The sequence below is a fragment of the Glossina fuscipes genome, unplaced genomic scaffold (genome assembly GCF_014805625.2).
Source record: "Glossina fuscipes isolate IAEA_lab_2018 unplaced genomic scaffold, Yale_Gfus_2 3, whole genome shotgun sequence".
NCBI classification, from domain to species: Eukaryota; Metazoa; Arthropoda; class Insecta; order Diptera; family Glossinidae; genus Glossina; species Glossina fuscipes.
The window spans coordinates 9,926,697-9,948,995 of record NW_023998417.1 but is presented as its reverse complement, the minus strand read 5'-3'; the positions used below and the strand labels follow the sequence as shown (position 1 = coordinate 9,948,995).

At 32.8% G+C, this 22,299-nt stretch overlaps 2 protein-coding genes across 2 annotated transcripts; both read left to right on the top strand.

Moving 5' to 3' along the window:
- The first annotated feature begins 1,509 nt into the window (after positions 1-1,509).
- On the top strand, positions 1,510-16,862 carry LOC119634530. Its single transcript, XM_038028755.1, has 14 exons — positions 1,510-1,673; positions 1,751-2,167; positions 2,604-2,712; positions 3,140-3,435; positions 3,505-3,773; positions 8,045-8,069; positions 8,145-8,268; positions 11,255-11,694; positions 11,941-12,046; positions 12,112-12,637; positions 14,670-15,144; positions 15,937-16,033; positions 16,128-16,429; positions 16,498-16,862. The coding sequence occupies exons 1-14, from the start codon at positions 1,595-1,597 to the stop codon at positions 16,860-16,862; spliced, it is 3,630 nt and encodes a 1,209-aa protein (XP_037884683.1). The 5' UTR covers positions 1,510-1,594.
- Positions 9,458-12,754, top strand: LOC119634802 (serine protease 7). The gene is made up of 4 exons (XM_038029190.1): positions 9,458-9,591; positions 11,248-11,694; positions 11,941-12,046; positions 12,112-12,754. Exons 1-4 carry the CDS (start codon positions 9,513-9,515, stop codon positions 12,680-12,682), a joined length of 1,203 nt encoding a protein of 400 aa, XP_037885118.1. The 5' UTR covers positions 9,458-9,512; the 3' UTR covers positions 12,683-12,754.
- Positions 16,863-22,299: the final 5,437 nt, after the last annotated feature.

Below are 22,299 nucleotides of genomic sequence, written 5' to 3'. Positions count from 1 at the left end.
GCAAATATGGGCATAATATCCTTGCAATATAAATTGATGTAAGTATTTAACAAATTCATTTAAAATCCCTGTTTAGTCCCAATTGACAACTTCCTATGGAAGTACTTTAAAAATTATTAAAAAGTGTCAAGTGTTAACCTGCAGCTGTCTTACTTCCTTCTAATGTACTTGTTAGCACAAGAAAGTCTGGATAGCTAAAGCTTTCTTCCCGGATGTTCTTATCGTTTTCCTTTTGAATCTGTCATAAACGATTTGCTTAATTATGGAATGTGATCAGATAAAAATTGCAGATAATTAGTCCCTTCATAATTAATATTTCATATTAATTTTCCTTTAAAAAGGACTCTTACACAAAGAAATTGAAAAACACAAAAAGGAATAAAATAAAAATTAATAAAATCTAAAACCTAGAAAATTGAGACGTCCAAGTCAGTGCCTGCGAGTTCAAGTCCCAACTGTGCTAGCATTTATCTTGGGTCATTGTTGTGGGAAAGTCGGTAGGGGGTAGTACTTACGATTTTGACATGCACACACTAGGCTGCCGCCGTCATCTCTTTCCCTCTCTTTCGGCACTACTTTCTGAAGGCATCTGCTGATGGATCGCTGTGAGTAAAAAAAAAAAAAAATACAAGAATTTGAAATCAAATCAATATTCATGCAAAGTCTTTACGGAAATCTCGAATGAAACAAATTCTTATATACCAAATTACTTGATTTCTACGTACAGCTTGGATTGACTTTAAAAGTTTATATATTTTACATAATTTTATCTCGACCGCAACATTTTTATAGTTCTATTTTTAAAGTTTAGCGGTCAGGTAAAGTCATCACATATATAACCATTTTATTATTTATATGTAATGCGTATATCCGGACAATTTTATCCAATACTTTATCATTATTATTTTTTCATTATTGTCGAAAAGATTGCAGTCGGCCACAATAGGAAACAGGGATGAGCATCTAGTATTCACTTTAAGTTGCCAAATTTAGAAAAGGGCATGAAATTTTTATACGTAACGTAAGGTAATTTGCAAGCAAACAATTTTTGGCAAGGATTTAAACTTATTTCTAACTTTGCTTTATTTTCATGCAATATTTGCATCGATTTGATAATGAAATTTATTAAAACTGCAAATGTGGATTGCACCGGAAAAAGCTTGAAAATCATTGACGAAAATGTTCAAAAATTAAGAACAATTGCTTGGCATTAACATTCTTGACTCTAGCGAACTGAATCTAAACAATTCCTATTGAAAATTCTTTAACATTCAAGTAGATCGATTATTCGTAAATTAAAGAACGCTTTGAAGAGACATACTATAGTTAAAGATTACATGCATATATATTATAGAATAAGATGAAAAAAAAAAACTTAATTTTATAACTCATTAGTAAAGCATGTATTGAAAAAAAAAAATAAATAAATAAATAAGAGAATAAATTATTATAATAAATAAGGTAAGAGAATTTAAAAATTAAGCGAAATCAAATAAAAATTTTAGTTTGTATTCAGCAATAGATCGGATAAGATCAATTGCGCAAATAACGCGGAATTTTAAAGCTTTCATATACTACCGGTAATCAATCAAAGATGTTTTATAAGAACGCATTTCTAATTGTTAAGTTAATCGTGCTACTAAGTACGTTACGTCATAGTGCAGCTTACGGAGGTTAGCATACAAAAACAAGTTTTTTATTAGTAGAGTTAGCTAATGATAGCAACAAATTTATTCATATCTTTTTTTAGTGACACAACATTGTTATAATCCTAATGGTCGTTTAGGTCGTTGCATATCAGTGTACGAATGTGAAACAATTTTGAAAATATTTGTGCATCAGCAAGCTGATGCTTATGAATTTGCCCGTAAATCTGAGTGTGCGAACGGTCAAGGTACTAAACCATACGTGTGCTGTACTGCTGATACAGGATTCACGGACAGAACAGAATATCGAGGGCATCGTGTCATTTTTCCGAGCAGTGAAGAGGACGATACCCGGTATGAATTTAAGTTACCAGATGGGTATGATCGAAAATTAACACAAACTGATCTATTTCCTAAACATCCAAACTGCGGACATGTGACGATATCAAATAAAATATACGGTGGCGAAGAAGCCGAACTAACAGAATTTGCTTGGCTAGCGAATTTGGAATACAAAACTCGTAAGTTACGACGATAAGGATTAAAACTTTTTCAATTTTGCATAGCTTGCAAATTTTCCTAAAAGACGCCAGAAAATCTATATATGCTTGATAGTGATTAGTGCGAAGAGCAGAATAGCAGAATAATATGGATATAGTAGCGCTTTTACAGTTATTTGTGGAAAAGTGAATATCTGTGTTGTGATAAAATTCAAAATCTTGGTTTTGCGTTTGGCAGGGTGTGTTCAATCCTATTCATATTTTACAAGCAAGATCAATGCATATTTTTATCGCAACAAGTGTAGCGAGTGACATATATTTGCAAAGAAGTTGAACAAAGCCTTTCTGATACACACCACACTTAATATTGTGACAACAACAACATTTGCAGAGATATTGTCTAGCTTAAGTTTTAACTTTACTTTTTCATTTTCTTTTGATTCATTTAAACCTCCAGCAAATGGAAATTTGGTGTCCGTATGTGCGGGTAACATAATCAATAAACGTTACATTTTAACAGCAGCGCATTGCATTGTGGGTGCTATCGAACGCGAAGTTGGTCGATTGTAAGTTGAGACAGTGCAAGTAATCCTTTTTTTACACGGTAGAAGCGGTCTTTAGAAACGCTTGCGTAAAAAAAAAAAACGTCTAAAGAAAATACATACGACATAGAGTAAATTTTAAAGATCGTGTAAGATGGAAAACGCTAACCGTGCAAAAAAAGTAATAATCAATTCGATATGACATATTTATAAAAAACAAATTAAAATTAGTCTACATCGAAAATACAGTCCAGTACAGTACAGTACAGATATGTCTAGCACATCTCACGTCAGATTTGATCCAAATGAAAAATTTCGTATTTTGGAAAAATTCGTGTGAAACAGTGTGTTGGTGAACCGCATTATTTTAAACTCGTGTAGAAAAAGGAACGTGTAAAAAAAGAATTGGTTCTTGTTTGATCAAACAATTTCTCTTATATCGCATTCACAGGGTATCATTACGTGTTGGCGATCATTATACACAAAGTCATACTGATTGTAATCAATTTCATTGTATTGATCCTTTTCAACGTTTGGGTATTGAAAAATATAAAGTTCATGAAAACTTTCAAAGTATAACTAGTGATGGTATACGCAATTATAATGATATAGCATTAATACGCACTAGTCGTGATATCCCGTTTAAAGACTCGATACAACCAGTGTGCTTGCCGGATGGAGACCTATTGTCGCCATTAAAAGCCGGAATGTCATTGACTGTAGCTGGCTGGGGTCATAATGGTACTGGTAAGTGAGCTTTGGCAACTACTTTGCTTTGTAATTACGATAAATTCCCTAAATAATTTTTTTTTTTAGTTAAGTACACTAATGAGAAACGCAAAGTGGACGTACCGTACGTAGAAAATCATAATTGTCGTTTAAAAGTAAGTGATTCGCAACTTTGCGCTGGTGGTGTTTATATGAAAGATAGCTGTACCGGCGATTCAGGTGGTGCTTTAATGCGTATCAGTCCGAGCGGTTGGATTATAGAAGGCATTGTTTCATATGGCCGAGGTTGCGGATTAGAACAGCCTGCAGTTTACACACGTGTACGCAAATACATCCAATGGATACGCGACAATGTCGTACCCTAGCGAAGAAAATCGTATTCGCTTGGAAAGCTGCGTGTTTTCCTGAGTCATTGTGTGAATCATTGTGATATATATATACATATATATGTATATGTATTTTTGTAGCCATTAAAATTTACGCTCAATTAATGTTTTAAATAATTTCTTTTTATGTATAAATTGTTAAAATTAATTAGTAAAACTATTAAGTGTAAATTATATATGTAAAGTATTTTTATGCTCTTGACTTAAATTTAAGATCAGCATGTAAAAAACACTGTAGACCTTAAATAACCTAAATCACTCTGCAGCAATTCATATAATGATAAAATAAACCGTTATAAGGGAAATGGTCGAAAAAGTGATCCGATCCGACTCATTTTCAACAGCGTTTCTCCTCCACGCCAGTTCATGAAATTTCGTCAAAATTTCTCGAAAATTGCACAAAAAAAACAAGACGAACGGATGGACAGACAAGCTTAGTTTGATGTGGAAAGTGATTCTGAATTGATCAATATAATAAAAGGTGGATGTACTTCAAGTCTTTCTTGGTGTCGCATAGATTTAGATTATTTCATTTCGCGCTCCCAACACACAAGTTACGTATAACTAGCAAAGGTGCCTAAGATTGATTTTATGCTACTTATGGAAAGAATTGCTTTGAGCAATCATAAGATGACCGCGCCAATTGTAAGGCGTATTCCAATGAAGATGAAATTAATTAATTAATTAGTCTGGTCCATTAAAGTTTTCTGATATCATTCGGTTATGCACACCCATTTTTCAACTAGTCTGCCCAAGTCTTTTTCTCTCTCTATCCCACCACTTACTAGGCAAAGGGAGATGAACAGTGAAGGTGTAAAGTTGACAGCAGTGCGTTTGCTCAACACTTCGCATATTAATTTTTCTTAGTCCAAGATTTCATTAATCTGCAACCAAAGTTTTCTATCATCCTCTGACTTCTTTATTAAGTGGCAGTCGCTGCTCCATAACCACCAAAGTAAACTGAGTAAGATTAAAATTATTTCTGATGAAACTTTAGGTGTATTAGTACGTTTAGGGAACTTAGGGAACATAACCAACGCAAACTTGAATTCATCTTTTAAGTGCCTATAAAACTCTTAAATATTTTGGTTCGGAATAATCAGTGATTATAACTCTGAGCAACTTAAATCTAAAAATACTGAGATTAAGTAGAGAAAGATGTTTTAGTAATATTTACGCAACATATGCGTAAGTCAAAATGTCATCACATTTCAACCATTAGTTTACGAAGTCACTTTAGTTTTCAATCGACAAATCTGCATTTCATGTGCACTGTCAGTAAATCAACTCCAACCCTCCTCCAGTGACAACATCTATACGTCATTCGCTTGAATAGGCAAATGATCCGGCCTAATAACTCAATGGTCGCGGGTTCAAATCTCAAATGCCGATAGCTTTAGGTGCTAGTATTTTAAAACTTTAGTCTTTGAATTTATTTCTCTAGCTAAATTAGGAATAATAAAAATAATAAAAAATATGCCATACTACAAACTTATTGAGTGATGTGCTATTCTCTTCTCATTCTCTCTCTCTTCTCTTCAGAAGGCAAATAAACGATGTTTCGATCTAGTTATTGCTTGCACGTACGTATTTATATTCCTGAAATACACATACATATATATATATATATATATATATATATAATAAGAATGATCCTTAGAAGAAGCTTTATTTGCCACTTTTAAATTCACTAAAACCAGAAGCTAATTTTAAACATTTTTCTATAAAGTTGCTTTTGTACCCAACTCTTGTCTTTTCCATTCCCATTTTCATTCCATAGATTACTACTAGTACTTCTTTATGACAAGACTTCTTCTCAGTTAACCTCGCACAGCCAATAAAGAATTAAAGCACACCTCCCCAGCCCCTACCCATAATACCAATATCAAGTCAACAAAAAGATATGCCGCCGCTTCGTGCTGTTCCTCATTTGAATTACACGGAAATATTGGTTGCCGTATGACATTGTGTTGTCATCGGAGCTAAAAGTATGTACAAAATCTCGCCATGATTGCAAAGGAGGAAATGCTTGAAATGCTGACAGGCGAATACATCAGAGTGCGACCCCATTCGAAGGTCATTATTGTACTTGCTTTCAAATCTATTCTTCTTTCGAAGAAAAATTTTTTCAGCGATTGTTCTTATCACAGCTTACACAGCTAAAGAAACAAACTTGTACCAATGAATTGTAATTTCGAGTTATTGCGTACGTGGTAAATGGAGAGAATCCCCTTTTTATTAAAAATTTCTGATAGATGAATTAAAAATTTTCCATTGTATGTGTGGGCATCGACAAATGATCATATTTCACAAAATAAATTAATTAAAATCTATGAATGAACTTATTACACGCATGTAACAATAGCTTAGAAAATATATATATATATGTATATATGTAAATAGATTAGTAATAAATGAAAGCAAGAATAACCGCACATATGGTATAAAGTCCGCTTATAAACTAAATTTAGAATAGAAAGCTAAACGTAAAGCGTGTTATACATTTAACAGCTCATTACAACAACAATAGGAATTTTAATGAAAATGAACGACATTTTTTTTTATGATCGTCTAAGTCTCTATTAGAAAATTTTTAATGAAATTCATAGGAAATCTTAGTTATTTTTAAATAAATTTTTATAAAATGTAGATAAACAGAGAACAGACAAAATTTATGCATGCTTTGTTATTGATGACTAATATAAACATACAGAATAGCTTTCAGCGCTAAGCGCTAAGGTATTCCCCCGACAGCAGCTTATTATCGACAGTAAAGCAACTAAGATATATTTTTATTATGAAATGCGGACTTTTTTTCAACACTCAGTTAATATCGTTTAATTACCAAAACCACAACGGCAAAGAAAAATTAAAGAAGATGGTTAACACGTTCACTGCCACGATGTTTATAAAGATTCCCGTATAAAAAGCTGAGCTGAGCTGCTTGAAATCACTCATATATACCAGGAATCTGACAGCAGATGTACTTATATGGAAAGTACACAAACTACGAGTTATCTCTTACCTGGCAGTTAACGCGCTAATAACTGCAATGTTTGTTTGTCAAAATATATGCTACAAATAGTTCCAAATGTCATTCACATTTTTTGTTACTGCTGTTCTATATTAATTTTCTCTTTCCTCTCTTCGCCCGTAAGAAAAAGTAAACATAATTCCAGTTCTTCAATGATTTGTGCTGCGGACATGTGTGCAAATAAAAATATTTAGCTATAGAATATACTTAATATAACAACTTGTATCAATATGTCAATATGTTTTGCGTAATTGTTATGACTTGTTAATACCTTGACATTGACATACAAATTTGAATCAATTGCTTAGCTTGAAAGAGAATCAATGTTTAAAGATAATGCTATGAAAAACATTCATTTGATAAGAAGAGTAGACGTAATTATGATTGAAGAGAGAATTTTCACATCTCGATACAAGTGAAAACACACTAACGGGCCAGGGCTTACTATTAGATACCCTACATCACTCCGTATGGCATAGTTACTTATTCATAGAACAACTTTTCAACATAAAGCTTTATATGGGGAATGGTCGAAAAAGTTTCCCGATCAGCACTGTTTGCAACATCGTCCATACACGATGGTGCACTAAGTTTCATCAAAATATCTCAAATAGTGCGAGCTGTAGTTTAAACAAAAATTTACAAAATGGACAGATGTACAGACGGATGGACAGACAAGCTTAGATCTATGCGATGGGTTTAATAAAAGGTGGATCCATCTCAAGTCCTTGTGGGTGTTGCATATATACGGCCAAACTTAATATACCCTTGTAGGGTATAAAAAGTAAATCGAAAACTATAAACATTTTACAAAGATGAGATGTAAACCTAAGACCGGTGTTTTAATGAAATAAGATATTTGAGGACATTTTAAGCGACATACCCGAGCAAGATATGTTAGTACAAATGTAGCGTTCAAAGGCTGTAATATTTCTAATTATTTTGTAAATATATTTCTAAATAAAATCCTTTGATAAGACATTCGAAATACACTTCAGTGTCCACAACCGTACCTTCCTTTTTCAATCCTCACAATGCGCTTCAAAGATCTCATTGTTTCACATTGGCATATAGCGTACAGTCGCTGGGACCAAGATTTGGAGAATACGGTGAATGTGGCAGCAATTTGGACTTCAATTAAGCAGACTTACGAAGCGATATGACTTTGTTTCATTGTGAGTAAACATGGTTTGTATTTGGTAAATAGAGTTCTAATCCGCAGCAGTCACGACGTCAGTTGTCTTTCGCAACTTCGCTTTCCTGTCATTAATAATATTTTTCAGAATTTTAATGATTTTCCCATCCAGTGCGTTCAGCATTATTAGTATCCGTAAAATCTCGTGACAAATCAACAGAGCCCCGACCAGTTATTGTTTTTCAAAGCGAAGCGAAAACCATAACATTTTTCAGGCCAACGCAAGAATCTGAACGGTATTTTTCCCATTCGAAAGCGATACTTAATCAACATACGAACTTTGAAAATTTCCATTGCTTTGAAAATAAAAAAAAGTAGTGTTACTAAAACCACTGTGACCCGTAAACAAATGATTGAAATGATATGAAATTTTGCCAATCGTTTACGCTTTCTAAAAATCATTTCGATAGGATCTTATTGACGAATGCATTATACTGATATAACGAAATTATCTATTAAATAGCAATAAAATAAATTTTTTCAAATTTAAACAAAAGGTCGGATTAATATTGAAAGAATAAAAAAAAAAAAAAGAAGAGAAAAGCATTTGATCAGACTTTCGAATGAACCAGTATTTCCTCAATTGGAATCATAGATTAAACGTAAAAAATATATCTTGATAAATGTTGCATAAGGTTGCGTAGGTTGTAAAAAAGTTTTGGAATTCCTTGAAAATGCAAAAGAACAATTTAACAATTGTAAGTGTAACAATGTGCGTGCATTAGTTTTAATCGTATAAAGTATTAACATTTTTTACAACTATGACAATCATATGTGGGAAAACAATGCTTGTTGCTCGCTATAATTAGAAATACAACAAAGCTAAGATCCTAGTGATATTCTGAATATATTAACTTATGTCCGTTCCCCTATCCGGCCAATTGTTATACGAAAGATTACTCATGCCACTCCAGAACGAGAGTAAGAGCATACAACACTTCAAAGACAGTTCAAAGCTCAATGTAAAAATGACCTCGCAATTGATGCGAGCAGTCTTAAAGACTCATCCTTTGACTTGGATAACTTTCTTAGTTAATATTAAAAGTACTATCATGGCGTTATTAAAAAAAAAAAAAAACATTATATTTGAATCATGAAAGCGTAAGCGTTGACTAATTAAATGATATTAAATTTACTTTGAAATAAAGAAAAACCTTTTTTATAAGACACACATTCGCACAAAAATTTAAATATTAATTTTATTCTTCGTTTCACTACGCCGAAGCGATAGCTGCTTGCCGTTCTAAGCTTTGCTTTATTTTGTTAAATAATTAAGTATAAAAGCCTTGATGCGTTCGTATATAGATTACAGTTAAATTTCAAGCACTAAACCGATCACTGCATCGCTCCTTTTGAGAAACTCTGATATATAATTTCATTATTTTCATTTTTTTATTCTTTCGCTAAAAATAAAAAAAAAAAAAAAGGAAAAACAAAGTGAACCTGTAGTAAACTAATTATTTAAATAAATGAAATAACTATGAAAATGCATGCAATTATTGTGTTTTTGCTATTAACGATCATCAATTCGAATGCTCAAAACTTCATTAATGCAAACAGTAAGTGTAACCGTTATTTAACCTATAAATAGAAACGGAAGTTGGAATTAATCTTTCGCAAGTTTTATTCAATTAAACGTTAAAAGAAGGATTTGTTCTTAAATTTAATAAATTGTTTTCCAATTACATAAAAGACAAAAGAGTATAGTAAGTGCCTGTAAAAAAAGAGTGAAATAGAAAAACTGTGACTTCTAGTGGTGCATATAGAAAAATAACCCAACGACTGGTTTGACTAAGCATTTCATTATGAAATTGAATAAGAAATGGAAAAAAGACGATAGTTGTGAAATAATCTAATAACTTATTTATGTTTGTTGTGTTTATCATTGTAAAATGTTTTTCATTTATAAGATGATAAATAACTATTTACTCTTTACTTATGCCGTACACCATTTATTAAATTTGTGCAAATGCGTACGACATGCAGAAGAACTTAAGAAAGGTAGAGCCGCCTGCTGGATCCATATCCAGAATCACTTTTTTTTTGTTCAATATGCGGCTGATGATTTTTTAAATACTTTGATAAAACTGGACATGACATAGTGGTTCGGTGCAAGGACGAACATTATTGAATATGCTTCGGATCGAACCACTTTTTCGAACACTTCCCGTGTAATGCCTTGCTGGAGTAATGTTTCTATTAAGTTCTACTAAGTTTACCGATTGATTTTGAACCACTTTCTGAATTATTTCAAGCTTGTCTGTCCGTCTGTCCCCTTGCTTTCTACACGTTGCAATTTTTGAGATTTTCTTTGAAGAGATTTCGTTCGATGTGTGTTTTGTATGGTTTGGTCAAAGGATGAACACTACTGAATATGGTTCGGAAAGGGGCTAATTCTTCGATTCCTCCCCAAAAGAACGCCTTATTTTGAAAAGTCGTTGTATGAATGACAGAGTATTTAATGATGGGTTGCATCCCACCGTAAAACTTTTACTTGTTTTTTCCTCATTAAGGTTTTTCTTCTTTCCGGTTAATATGTACCACAGCATTAACATTTTTTATAGGAATTAACTTTTTTATAACAGTCATCAAAGAACCGCAACATTATGATCACTCTTCGAATATAATTTGATTTAAATTTACTCTCAAAAGTAAGGCGGAATTGGTTGACTTTTGTCTCTGCTATCCCGTTTACGAAACATTTTCAAACTGAGTTTTATTATTTACTATATATGTAACTATTAATAAACACTGTTATATAATCATTTTAATTGATTCTTAATTGATTGAGTTGAGATTATTTCTTAATGAATCATTGCAATCAGATGTAAAAAGAAAAAAAAAAAAAAAAAATAAAAAATATTTTTTAAATTAATTTTAAATAACAAGATTTAAAAAAATATATATATATATATATATATATATATAGATTGCATATAGGAAAGGTAGTATGTATAAAAGTCTGTAGATTCTTATATGTAACATATAATTAACGAGCAGATCATATATGATGTGAGTAATTACTATAGCTACTCAAGAAAATTGAAGGCTTTTTAAATGTAGGTAAAGTACAGGTGCTTAAGGTCAACGACCCATTATTCATCAAATTTCTTTGAAATAAAAATTTACAGAAATCTTAGCATTTTAAAAACACAGACCAAGATTATATTGCATACTATAACAAGATCTTTCTTTCTTATTCTTTCAATTTAAAGCATTCAGAACCAACAGCAACAATAATAATAATATTCGCCGTTGCTTGAATCCAAATCGACGCATTGGTACTTGCGTGGCCATACAAAATTGCCAAGTTCTTATGCATAGCGACTATGATTTCATAAGAGCTTCACGATGTGGTGGCGGCTTTGGTACAACTCCAATGGTTTGCTGCTCAAGTGATACGGGTTTCACGCAAAATTTCATCAATGAAGTCTACGATTATAGCAACGAATTTAATCAGAACGAGATATATGAACAACGTCAAGGATCATCAGTAAGAGACAATTATTGGATGGAAAGTGCTAGCATAGAAAATGCTATAAGTTTATTACCAAAACCTCCAACTTGTGGTGGAGAATTCATAGACAATCGTATCTATGGTGGACGCAATGCGGATCTACATGAGTTTCCTTGGCTGGCTTTTTTGGAATATTCAAATGCAGGTAAACGAATTTGAAGACTTTTTTAAAATTTCTTTTTTCTTCTTCTCTAAAAAACGAAAATGAGTTTGGGCTTAAATGTCTGTTGTTAACAATTTCTTCAAGTTCCTATGTTTATTAGGACTTGGAAATTTACTATTTTCGATTGATTGACTTACTCGAATAGTTAGTTATCTCACAAGATCAAGTCTAGGAGAAAATTAATCTATGCTATCTAATCTATGTATGCTTTTTTGGTTTACTTCTCAGATCCTAATACGGATATGGTATGTGCGGGAACTTTAATAAATCCTCGTTACGTGCTAACGGCTGCCCATTGTGTGAAAGGCGCAGTTCTCAGGCTGAAAGGAGAATTGTAAGTGTCTTAAATTGATTAACCGACAAAAAAAAAAAATTATATTCGTTTACTCTACTTCGCAGAGTGGCAGTACGTCTTGGCGTCCACGATTATACACAAAATATGCGATTGACTAACAATGTAGAGAGGGTAAGAGTAATGGAAAGGATTGTGCATGAATTGTATAAATCTGGTAAAAATCCTTTGAATGATATTGCACTTCTACGATTAGAGAATAATGTGCGATATTCTAAGACCATAAGACCTATTTGCATGCCATCGGTGTTAAGAGATTACGCACTCGGAATGAATGCCAATCTAACAGTAATCGGTTGGGGTGCTACCGAAAAAAAATCAAGTAGTGCTGTAAAACAAAGTGTCAGCGTACCGTTATTTGATCAAAAATATTGTCAACAACAATACGCCACACTAGGATTGAATATTGAATGGACACAAATCTGTGCCGGCGGTGAATTAAATAAAGACAGTTGCCGTGGGGATTCGGGTGCGCCACTAATGCATAACCATAACGGTATTTGGATTTTACAAGGTGTGGTCTCATTTGGACGCCGTTGTGGTAACGAAGGTTGGCCCGGAGTGTATTCACGCGTCAGCAGCTACACTGAATGGATTTTGGGAAAATTAAGGGCTTAAGGATAAAAATTTTCAATTATTTACTGGTAGTTCTAATACAAATGAACTGATAGAATTAAAATGACTTGTAGTTAATTGTAAAAAAAAAAAAAAAAGAAATTAATTTTGACTAAGAAATATTAATTTAAATAAATTTTAAGAAGAAAGGCTATTGTGTCTATTCAGTTAAGCAAACGGGGGTAGTTTTCTTAGTACTTTCCTATCCTGCTCTTAGTACATAGGGCTCGGACTGGATTACCGCCTCCACATCCTCAGTAATGAAGTTTTTACTATGGTTAGCATATTGCTACCAAATCTCGCCCTACTCCAAAATGAAAAGTCGCCTATACACACAGTCAAGAAGGTATAGTCTTGATTTGAGAAGCCTGAGGAAATCATCAAGTGTCTTCCCTGGCCAGTGCAATAGCCAACTAGAACATAGCTAAACCATTGTTGGGTGTTTTAGAGTAGATTTCGGACAAGAATGGGACAACGTTCACTCTACGAATATATTCCGCGAAGAATTGCAGTTGTTTCGTAAGCAAAAGATGAGATAGTTACTTGAATTAAGAATCACATTTGGTGAAATATTTGAAGAACAAATTCAAAGTTCTAAACTGCTTGTGAGATTGCAATGTAAGAAAATATGTACTTGTTCGTTGGTTGGTTGCGGATGGGCGTCTAAGGAAATTTTCTCGATTTTCAAACTTGACTTGACTTGGTGCGCGTGCTAACGAACAATTTGAAATCAGGTTTATGTATTGCGTTATATATATATAAGAGTAGATACCCATATATATAAAATTTGCATAACTCCAAGGCGTATCTCTATGCGTTTTAAATATATATAGCAAAACAAATATATCGTAAAAAAGTTCTTTACTGTATTTACTGAACTGAACTGTGTTGTGTGACAGAGGCTTCCCTATGCATTCTTTATGAATCCTTTGTAGTGGAAGTATGCATATATTTTCTAGTCTGCTCGGCTATTCACACCAAGACTGTCACTCTTTAAAATGTCAAAATGAATTCGCAAAGAGCGTCACTATCATTAAAAGAATTCCATTGATATATTTTTTTAAATACTTCTCTTATACCAAGGCGAGCTCGACGCAAAGTTTCATTATTAAAACTTATATATGAAATTATTAGACTAAGTTTATTAACAAATTTGGCTAACATAAATTATAATTTATTGATACCAGATTTTATTCTATGTGGGGTAGTGTTGTACTTTCAGCGAAAATCCAATTCAAGATTTACGCTGAACGTGTCATTTGTTTATATACGTGCCTGGCACGTATGGACAATGGTCTCTAAAAGTTTTAAGTTTAATATTTTCACATCTCCTCAAACTATACTACAATTTGTCGGCCTATTTACAATATAAACTTCAATGAAAGTGAAAACTTTCCTTGGTTTCTACAACGTACCGATTGGTTTTCTATATTGTATTTGGGTAAAAAAGAGAAAAAAAAAAAAAGCAGACTTACGTAACTGATCTGTTTACCTGGATTGAAATGCAAACGACCGCTAACTAAGCCATTTGAGTAATGATCTCGTTTTTAGTGAACTGTTCCGCTTTTTGTAAATAAAAGAAAAAAAAAATAAAAAAACACATAAAAAGAAAAGGTGTCACGTTCAGTTTAAAGTCAAACATATGTAATCTATTTGTGGTAATTTGTAGTTAAGCAGTTTGTGGATTGATCTTGAACATTTTGTAAATATTTAAATTCGAAATTTTTTGGCATTTATATGAATATTGAATACGTTATTGTAATGCTTTTATTTCTTGTATGCATTTAAATTTAGTACAAAATTTGTTGTTGTATCACAAACGCAGCTCAATTGGAGTATGCGAGGTTTTAATGGTCAGTCAGTCCTAGTTAAGACATAGCAGCAGTTATAGTGTTTTTGTGTGTGGAAAAAAACAATTTTTTTTAAATTTAATTATTTTTACAATTTGTTGACTTTTTTAACGATTATCATGTACGGTTTCGTTTTGCAGATATTATTATTGATTACAGTGATACATCAATATTTGTATTTAGAAACGACGCATGTCAATAAGCTAGAGATTGAAACTTTTTCAAAATGTAAAATTCCGCATCAATCGGAATCTAGTGCTTGTGTTGCAGTGAGCGATTGTTCACCTTATTTAGAAGTGCGTAACTCTTCAGAGTTGACTGCGGAGAGAGTGAATTTTTTGAAAAATATTCAATGTCCTGACTTAATTGATGATTTGGAATCAACGGTATGTTGCCCCGTTCAGGGGCAACGGTACCGAGAGCCACTATTAAAATTTACTCAACTTGCCCATCAAAATCTTAGCGCAAGTACAAAGAAGAAAAAACTTAAACGTCGCATTTATGCGAGCGATCAACTTAATGCGTGTGGGAAACAAGTGACACAACGTATTTATGGCGGTGAAATCGCTGAACTCAATGAGTTTCCCTGGTTGGCTTTACTAATTTACAACACAAGTATGTCGAAATTTAACAAAGCGTTACCAACTTCTTTACAATACATTCTTAGTATTACGACTACAAAGAAATAGAACTGAAGCCCAATGATGCTTACCAGGTTTGTTCCTGTGCCAGAATACTTTTACCCGACACCAGTTGTGGTGGCAAGGATATATTCGTCTCACTCGGCGTTGTACATAACACCGAGAAGGATTTAATTGAAATAAGCTGATTTTTTACTATACCGCTATATACGTGTATTATATCGAAGTTGTCTGTCCGACACAGTAAATTTGTGCAGATGTACGTAAGATCTAGAAGGGCTTGAGATGGGCTCACCTTATATTATACCGAGCAATCCAGAAAGTGATTCTGAGTTTGTCTCTCTGTCTATCCGTCTCTCCGTCTGTCCGCCTTGTATTCTATTGCCTAACAAACAGGTCAGAATTTTTGAGATATTTTGATGAATTATAGTACACTACCGAGTTTTAGCCAAAGGACGAACGCCATTGGAAATGATTCGGATAGGGCCACGTTTTCAACCACTTCCCATATAAAGCTTTATTCCGAAAAATCGTTATAAGAATAGCTGTAGGATTGCGTACCGTATTTGATGGTCCGCCGTAGGCCACTATACCGTGTTTACTTGTTTTGTATAAACTTAATAAAACCAGATGAATTTTACTGCTTGTATGCCTTAGCTAGCTTAGTATTAACTTAGCTATTCTTTATACCGAGGGAAAAATAAGTCTTACGAATAGATGCGATTAGATTTTAAAAGTCTTTTTAACTCTATTCTTGCTTTTGTAGATGAATTCAGTTGCAGTGGTGTTTTAATTGATAGCCGTCATATATTAACAGCCGCTCATTGCGTTAGCGGTGAAGCCTATCGCCTGAAAAAGGGACTGTAAGCCATAGATTTACGATTTGCTTGCTAATCGACATAAATTTTATTAAATTTTTTTGAAATTTTAACTCTCTCCGACTTTATTTATACATAGCAAATATGTCCGTTTAGGAGAATTCAATGTTGGAACTGAACCGGATTGTATTGAGGAAATCAATTATCTAAATTGTGCTGATTCCGTTTCCAATATTGAAATCGACCATATATTTGTACATCCCGAATATAAAGAAAATTCTCGCAATAAGTTTCATGACATAGCTGTCATTCGCCTAGACGAGGAGGTAACATTTACTAATTTTATAATGCCCATATGTTTGCCTAATCGAACTGCTGAGCTATTCGAATTTGAAGAAGGTCAAATATTTTCCGTTTCCGGTTGGGGAAGAACAGATTTATGTAAGCGCATTATTCATCTTCTACAACCAAAAGTAATTAAAAGCTAACATTTTATTCAAAAATTGCAGTTAACAAATACTTTACGAACATACCAAGTCCTATTAAATTAAAGTTGCGCATCCCTTTAGTGTCGCAAGAAAATTGCTCAAAAATAATGCGTCGTTACGGTGTCCAGCTGGGATCAACACAATTATGTGCTGGTGGTGAGTTTGGTAAAGATACTTGCGCGGGAGATAGCGGCGGACCGTTGATGTATTTCGATCGCAAACATTCACGCTGGGTTACCTATGGTGTCGTCAGTTATGGCTTTACCCGATGCGGAGTAGCCGGACATCCGGCTGTTTATACTAAAGTGGCTGCTTACTCGGATTGGATACACAGTGTAGTTACTGACGCTGGCAACGACAGCATTAGTTTGTTGAAAGAAAAATAATTAATTACGCAGCGCGGCTTTCGTTTACGAGTTTAGGTTCAAAAAGTCGACAAAGTTTTAAATTTGAAAAAGATTTAAAAAAATAAAATGAATGGAATGGAAAATGGCAATGCTTTCATTGAAGTAGAGAATAAATTACTTTACACAATCGAAAATGGTTCCCATTATTTGCTATCAATTTCACAGGCAAAGGTATCATTGGTCTTCGATATTATTGAATTTTTGTGCGATAGAAGACTATTGTTTCGTTCTCCTATTTATAGCATTTGTATCAACAGGTGCAGTAAACTTTTCAAAAAAAAAAAAAATTCTAATATTGTTGGTTGTTTTTGTCTGAAAAGACTTTTTATATATGATCATCAGACTAATTTGCTGAAAGGTCTCGTTATTATTATAATTCGATATTTAATATAATTTTTCAATTTGTAATTGCATCCTTGACATCTGACATTGTGTGGCAATAACAATCAAATCTTGGCAAAAATAGAGAACTGACACTATTGAGTAATTAACCCCTGTGAAGAAAAAGGTACTGCTTATAAAGCAAATGTAGGTTTTTTTCTGCCGACGGTTCGAAATAAACTCATCCAATCATTCAACAGTAAGCCAGCAGTCCACAATCGAAAGTAATATCGGTCTTTCTGCATCGCTTTCCTCTTCTTAGCAAAGCATAATTAATTGGTTATGCCTTTTATAATAAGTATATACATATTTTCAAAGCCAAACATAAGTTGTAGTAGAATCCCTTCTTCTTCATACCTCTTTATCGATTCATTTTTGCGGCAGGAAAAATCTCCACAAAAGTATAGTTAAATGAAAAACCTCAGTAGTTCTCGTATGGAGCTCTGTATTTGTTTTGTGTGTAGTGGGATACGGCCCATTATAAAGTTTCCAAACCACTCGATAGTTTATTTTGAAACGCGTTTGAAATGGGCGTGAAAATAAGTATTTGATCACAATATCTACAAAATAGTGAGCTGTAGGTTGAACACAAGAAAACAAGACGGACAGCCGGACAGACAAATTTTTTTTTTGAAATCCCTTGGTATAATGAAAAGTAGGTCGCTCTCAATTCTTTCTGGGATTTACATACATTCGTACAAAGTTGACATATTCTGATACCACAAGTAATGTAGAGGATAATTACTACAATTCATCTGAAGCTTAGCAAACATTATCTTTATTAGTAATTAATTCAATATTTTATCAAAGTGTCCATTTATTCAGTGAAAATTTGTATGCATTAAGCTACTGAAGAAACTCTTGAGGCGAATTTAAGGCTCAAGGCTTTAGTTACACCAGCCGGAATAACTATCAAAAGAAGATTATCGACTATGCCATTAGACGGCACTAAAATGATTCGTACACAACATGAAATGATTTTCGTTCTACCCCAGAACGAAAAAATGTACACAAGCTGATGAAGGATATTCGAAGATTCGAATAAAGCCGCATATAACTTTTTTACTCTTTACTATTATTATTATTATTGTGATTATTTTTTTTCTTTTTTTTTTACAAGTCAATTACACTAATTTTCTTCCTTTTTTTTTGTTTATTTAAACGGCATTCATATAAGCCATGATTTTTTTTTTTTTTTTTTCGTTCAGTTTAATTCCATTAAATTGTTCGAATGTTTCATCTAAAAAACCATATAAGAAGAATAGAAAAAACTGTCAAATTATTTTGACAACCCCATTTAGCTAACAGGCAAACATACAACAATAGCAACCAAAACAACATATTCACCCAAATATATACTTGTTAATAACATATCCTATATCTACACACATAAGGACTTCTTCTTGCATTTAGCGCAAAAAACATTATTATACGTTCGATTGACAAACTGTAAGTGGAACGGTAGGTAGGTAGGTAGGTAGGTAGGTAGATTGCCATTTTATCATTTTATGTGAAAGCATCATTGACATTTTACAGACTCGTTTATTTCTTATTGTTGTTGTTGTTGTTGTTGTTGTTATTATTATTGAAAGAAAGTAAGTAAATATTGAAACATTTAGGTAAAATTTTATTGTTACTGAGAGACATTAAATAAGGGATATTAAAGTAAATTTGGATACATACATCTACCATGTACAATGTGTAACTTAAGGCAAGATTATCCAACTGTTGGGACGGACGCCAATATTTTTTCATTTCACTTCAAAAGCGAAGTCCGAATTCGATGTAATAAAGTGAAGACTCAAATAATTGTCTGTGTACACTTTCGAAGATACCCCTTCGTTATATTAAAAAAAAAAAAAAAAAAGATATAGAGAAGAGCGGGAACAACAAAAAATTTGAGTACCTCGTTTAATTGCAAAGCAAATACATTAGAAAAAGAGTACAAACACTATAATGAGTTATGAGAATTAAATGTCTACACCTTTTCGTCTAGTACAGTTACTTATATATCTGACGTTATATGGAAAAAGAGGCCAAAACACGACAATGCATCAAATTTTATGAAATGATATCAAAATTTGCGACTTTTTCGCACACACATGAACGGACAGGTGGACAGACAAGATTAGATCGCTTCAGGAAGTGATTCTGAATTTGCATATCATAATAAAATGTTGGTCTCTTTCAAGTAGTAAATAAATCGCATAGGATTTGCCCGCTGAAGTTCATAGAGGACTGTGATGCTGAGGAAAATTAACACAGAGGATGCCTACAAGATATGATTGGTTTAGAACTCATCAAAAACTGAAGTTACTCTTGGCAGCCGAAAAATTAAATTGCAAAATATAGCCGTAGTCTTAAGGGCACCCTAAGGCGGTAAATGGTTAGCTGATGAGTGTAAAAGATTCGACTACAGCCGTAAAAAATATTTTTATTGGTTATAATAGTCACTTGTTGTACATTTTGGTGTTGTTTGGATAACGAAAATAGTTTTTATTTATATTTATTAAAAACACCTGATGCACGTGTTTTACAAACACAATTTAACACACACACATAAAAAATCGAAGCCTTAAAAGTATTCATTTGATTTAATGTATAGTAAAGAACGAGGCCATCTTAGATGGTTGGACAAAAACCCATAAGTTTACTATGAGCGTACTCTTTGACCGATCTGACCTATTTTCAACATTAATCTGTGGATAAGAATTTTCAATGTTTCTACCAAATTTCAAATCTAACGCAGCCAGACAGACGGATAGACTTGAATACATTGATTTCGAATTTGACAATGATCAAAATTATATAAATACTTTATAGGGTCGTTGAAGCTCGCTTTCGTGGGAAGTATGCCCCATCGTTCGGGGATGTTTATAACCATCTACATGTTTATCTTCACACTTAAAGATCAGTTTTTCTTATTGTAAACATATGTTATAAATACGTTATACATTTATATTCACATATACGAAATGGAAAATTTGAAGAAATTTCACTTAATAATAAATAAGGAGATGTAAGCGGAAGTGTAAACTCATGTTTGTGGCATGAACATATATAAGTAGTTGAGCTAAGTTGGTGTTCAGTTGAGTTGTTTAGGTGTACAACACTTACTTACGAGAAAAAGAAATACTAATACTAATACTAATACAATACATTATTTAACCTTTATTGACAGACACTGAAGAGACTCAAATACATTATGCAGAAGTTAAACACATTTATAAAGTAACTTTCGGGCGAATTTAATTCCCTTTTGCCCTCTTCTCACAATCAACGATAATTTCACTTTTTTTTTTTTTGTTTTTTTTGTTTTTTGCTCCTTATATCTAAAAGCAATTAGATCGCAATTTACTGTTCACTCTAGTGAACAAAATTCACAAAATACAATTTCATTTAATTTTATTTTATTTTTACTATTACAACACACGCACACATGTGTGATATATTTTCGCTTTAAATGTTTGAACAAATTTCATTTAAATTATTGTTAGCCTTTAGCTATGATTTTATTGCGTATACGAGCTCTAACTCTTCAATGTCATAGACATTGAACCCCTATCCGACAAGTAAACACTTTAAAATATCTGCTTTCGATAACTTTTCGGAAACCCCATGTGTGTTTTATTATTATTATATACATACATATATATACACGCATACAGATTAACATACAAGCACATGCAAGTTTGTAACATTATTTTCTTCTTTTTGTTGTTGTTTTTTTTTTTTTTGTTCCTGCTTACATATAAATTGGACCACATACCCGGGCTTTTTATCCTTTATCACCCTATTGCCTTTGGTTTTTTTTTTTTTTTTTTTTTTTTTGTTGTTTTTTGGAAGACACAAAAATGAAAACAATGAAATAGAAAATATTTGCATACGCGTACCATAAATAAATAAAAAGGAAAATTTTAATTGTTTTTCAAACTGACATCACCTCAAACTATCCGAATGGTTTCATTCATTCACTCATTCATTTAAATAAACTTTTCTCTTCTCTTCTATTGTTCCATAAAAATGTTGATTTTCATATTCGAACAACGACATATTCTCATTCGCATACATCTATAAATATATATGTATTATAGTTTGTTTTGCAAACGGGACCACATGTGCGTATTTGATTGCAAAACTGAAACCGGCTTATTTGTTATAACCACCACCGTCGATTTATTTCATATTTGTACACATAAGTGTTGTGTTAGTATTACTACTGTTGGGTATTAAAAACTTGTAGTTATAGTTTTTAAATTACCTTATATACATATACATATATTATATATATATATATATATATATATACATATAATAGAACAGCGGAATGCCTTCTTTAGATTTCATTCCTTAAAAACACTTTGCAAACATCTTTAAGACTACAAGAGCTGTAATGAGAGTGAATTTAATGTTGATGGTGTTTTTTTTTATACAAAAAAATTTGAAATACTATTTTCAAAAAAACTTTAAAGCAAATTAAGATATCTTAAGGTACATGTGGCATAACACATCATATCTATCAATAATAAACAAATTTAATGATAAGGGGAAAGGAAAATGGCTGGAGGCTGAGCCTTTCGGCACCTATCTCATGTCTTAGATGTCGAAAGAAACTCGTTCAACTTTATTTAAAATACACTTTCTACAAAGCTTAGTAATCGAAATGTAGACCATCGTTATCTACAGGCTTTTGTCACTTGTTGGGTAAGTAACGGATTTCCTGGCGATAGTAACTTTATGGTTCCAAGGTGAAATAGCCATTGATTCATTCTTTGACGCCTTCAACTTCTGCGAACAGCTGACCTGCTAAATATGACATCAATCTGAAGTGGCCAGGTCTGGAGAATGTACGGGGAGCGGTAAGACTTCTCAGCTCATTCTTGTTTCCTTGGTTGTTTTTGCAGCAGACGAACAGAATTTTGCTCCCCGAACTTTCGCAAATGACTTTTTCATTGTTCCGTAGCTTACTATACTTTCGTTCCAAGCCCGCTTACTACCACTTTCGTAACTTTAGGGGCATCTTTTATCCATTTAA

What these genes read in the sequence shown, in the direction of transcription:
- LOC119634530 (XM_038028755.1), top strand. Translation starts at nt 1,595, where the DNA reads ATGTTTTATAAGAACGCATTTCTAATTGTTAAGTTAATCGTGCTACTA. An exon ending in AATGGATACGCGACAATGTC is followed by an intron (nt 3,774 to 8,044) that starts GTACCCTAGCGA and finishes TTTGGTAAATAG; the next exon opens with AGTTCTAATCCGCAGCAGTC. An exon ending in TATCGCCTGAAAAAGGGACT is followed by an intron (nt 16,034 to 16,127) that starts GTAAGCCATAGA and finishes ATTTATACATAG; the next exon opens with CAAATATGTCCGTTTAGGAG.
- LOC119634802 (XM_038029190.1), top strand. Translation starts at nt 9,513, where the DNA reads ATGAAAATGCATGCAATTATTGTGTTTTTGCTATTAACGATCATCAAT. An exon ending in AAACTTCATTAATGCAAACA is followed by an intron (nt 9,592 to 11,247) that starts GTAAGTGTAACC and finishes TTCAATTTAAAG; the next exon opens with CATTCAGAACCAACAGCAAC. An exon ending in TTTGGAATATTCAAATGCAG is followed by an intron (nt 11,695 to 11,940) that starts GTAAACGAATTT and finishes TTTACTTCTCAG; the next exon opens with ATCCTAATACGGATATGGTA.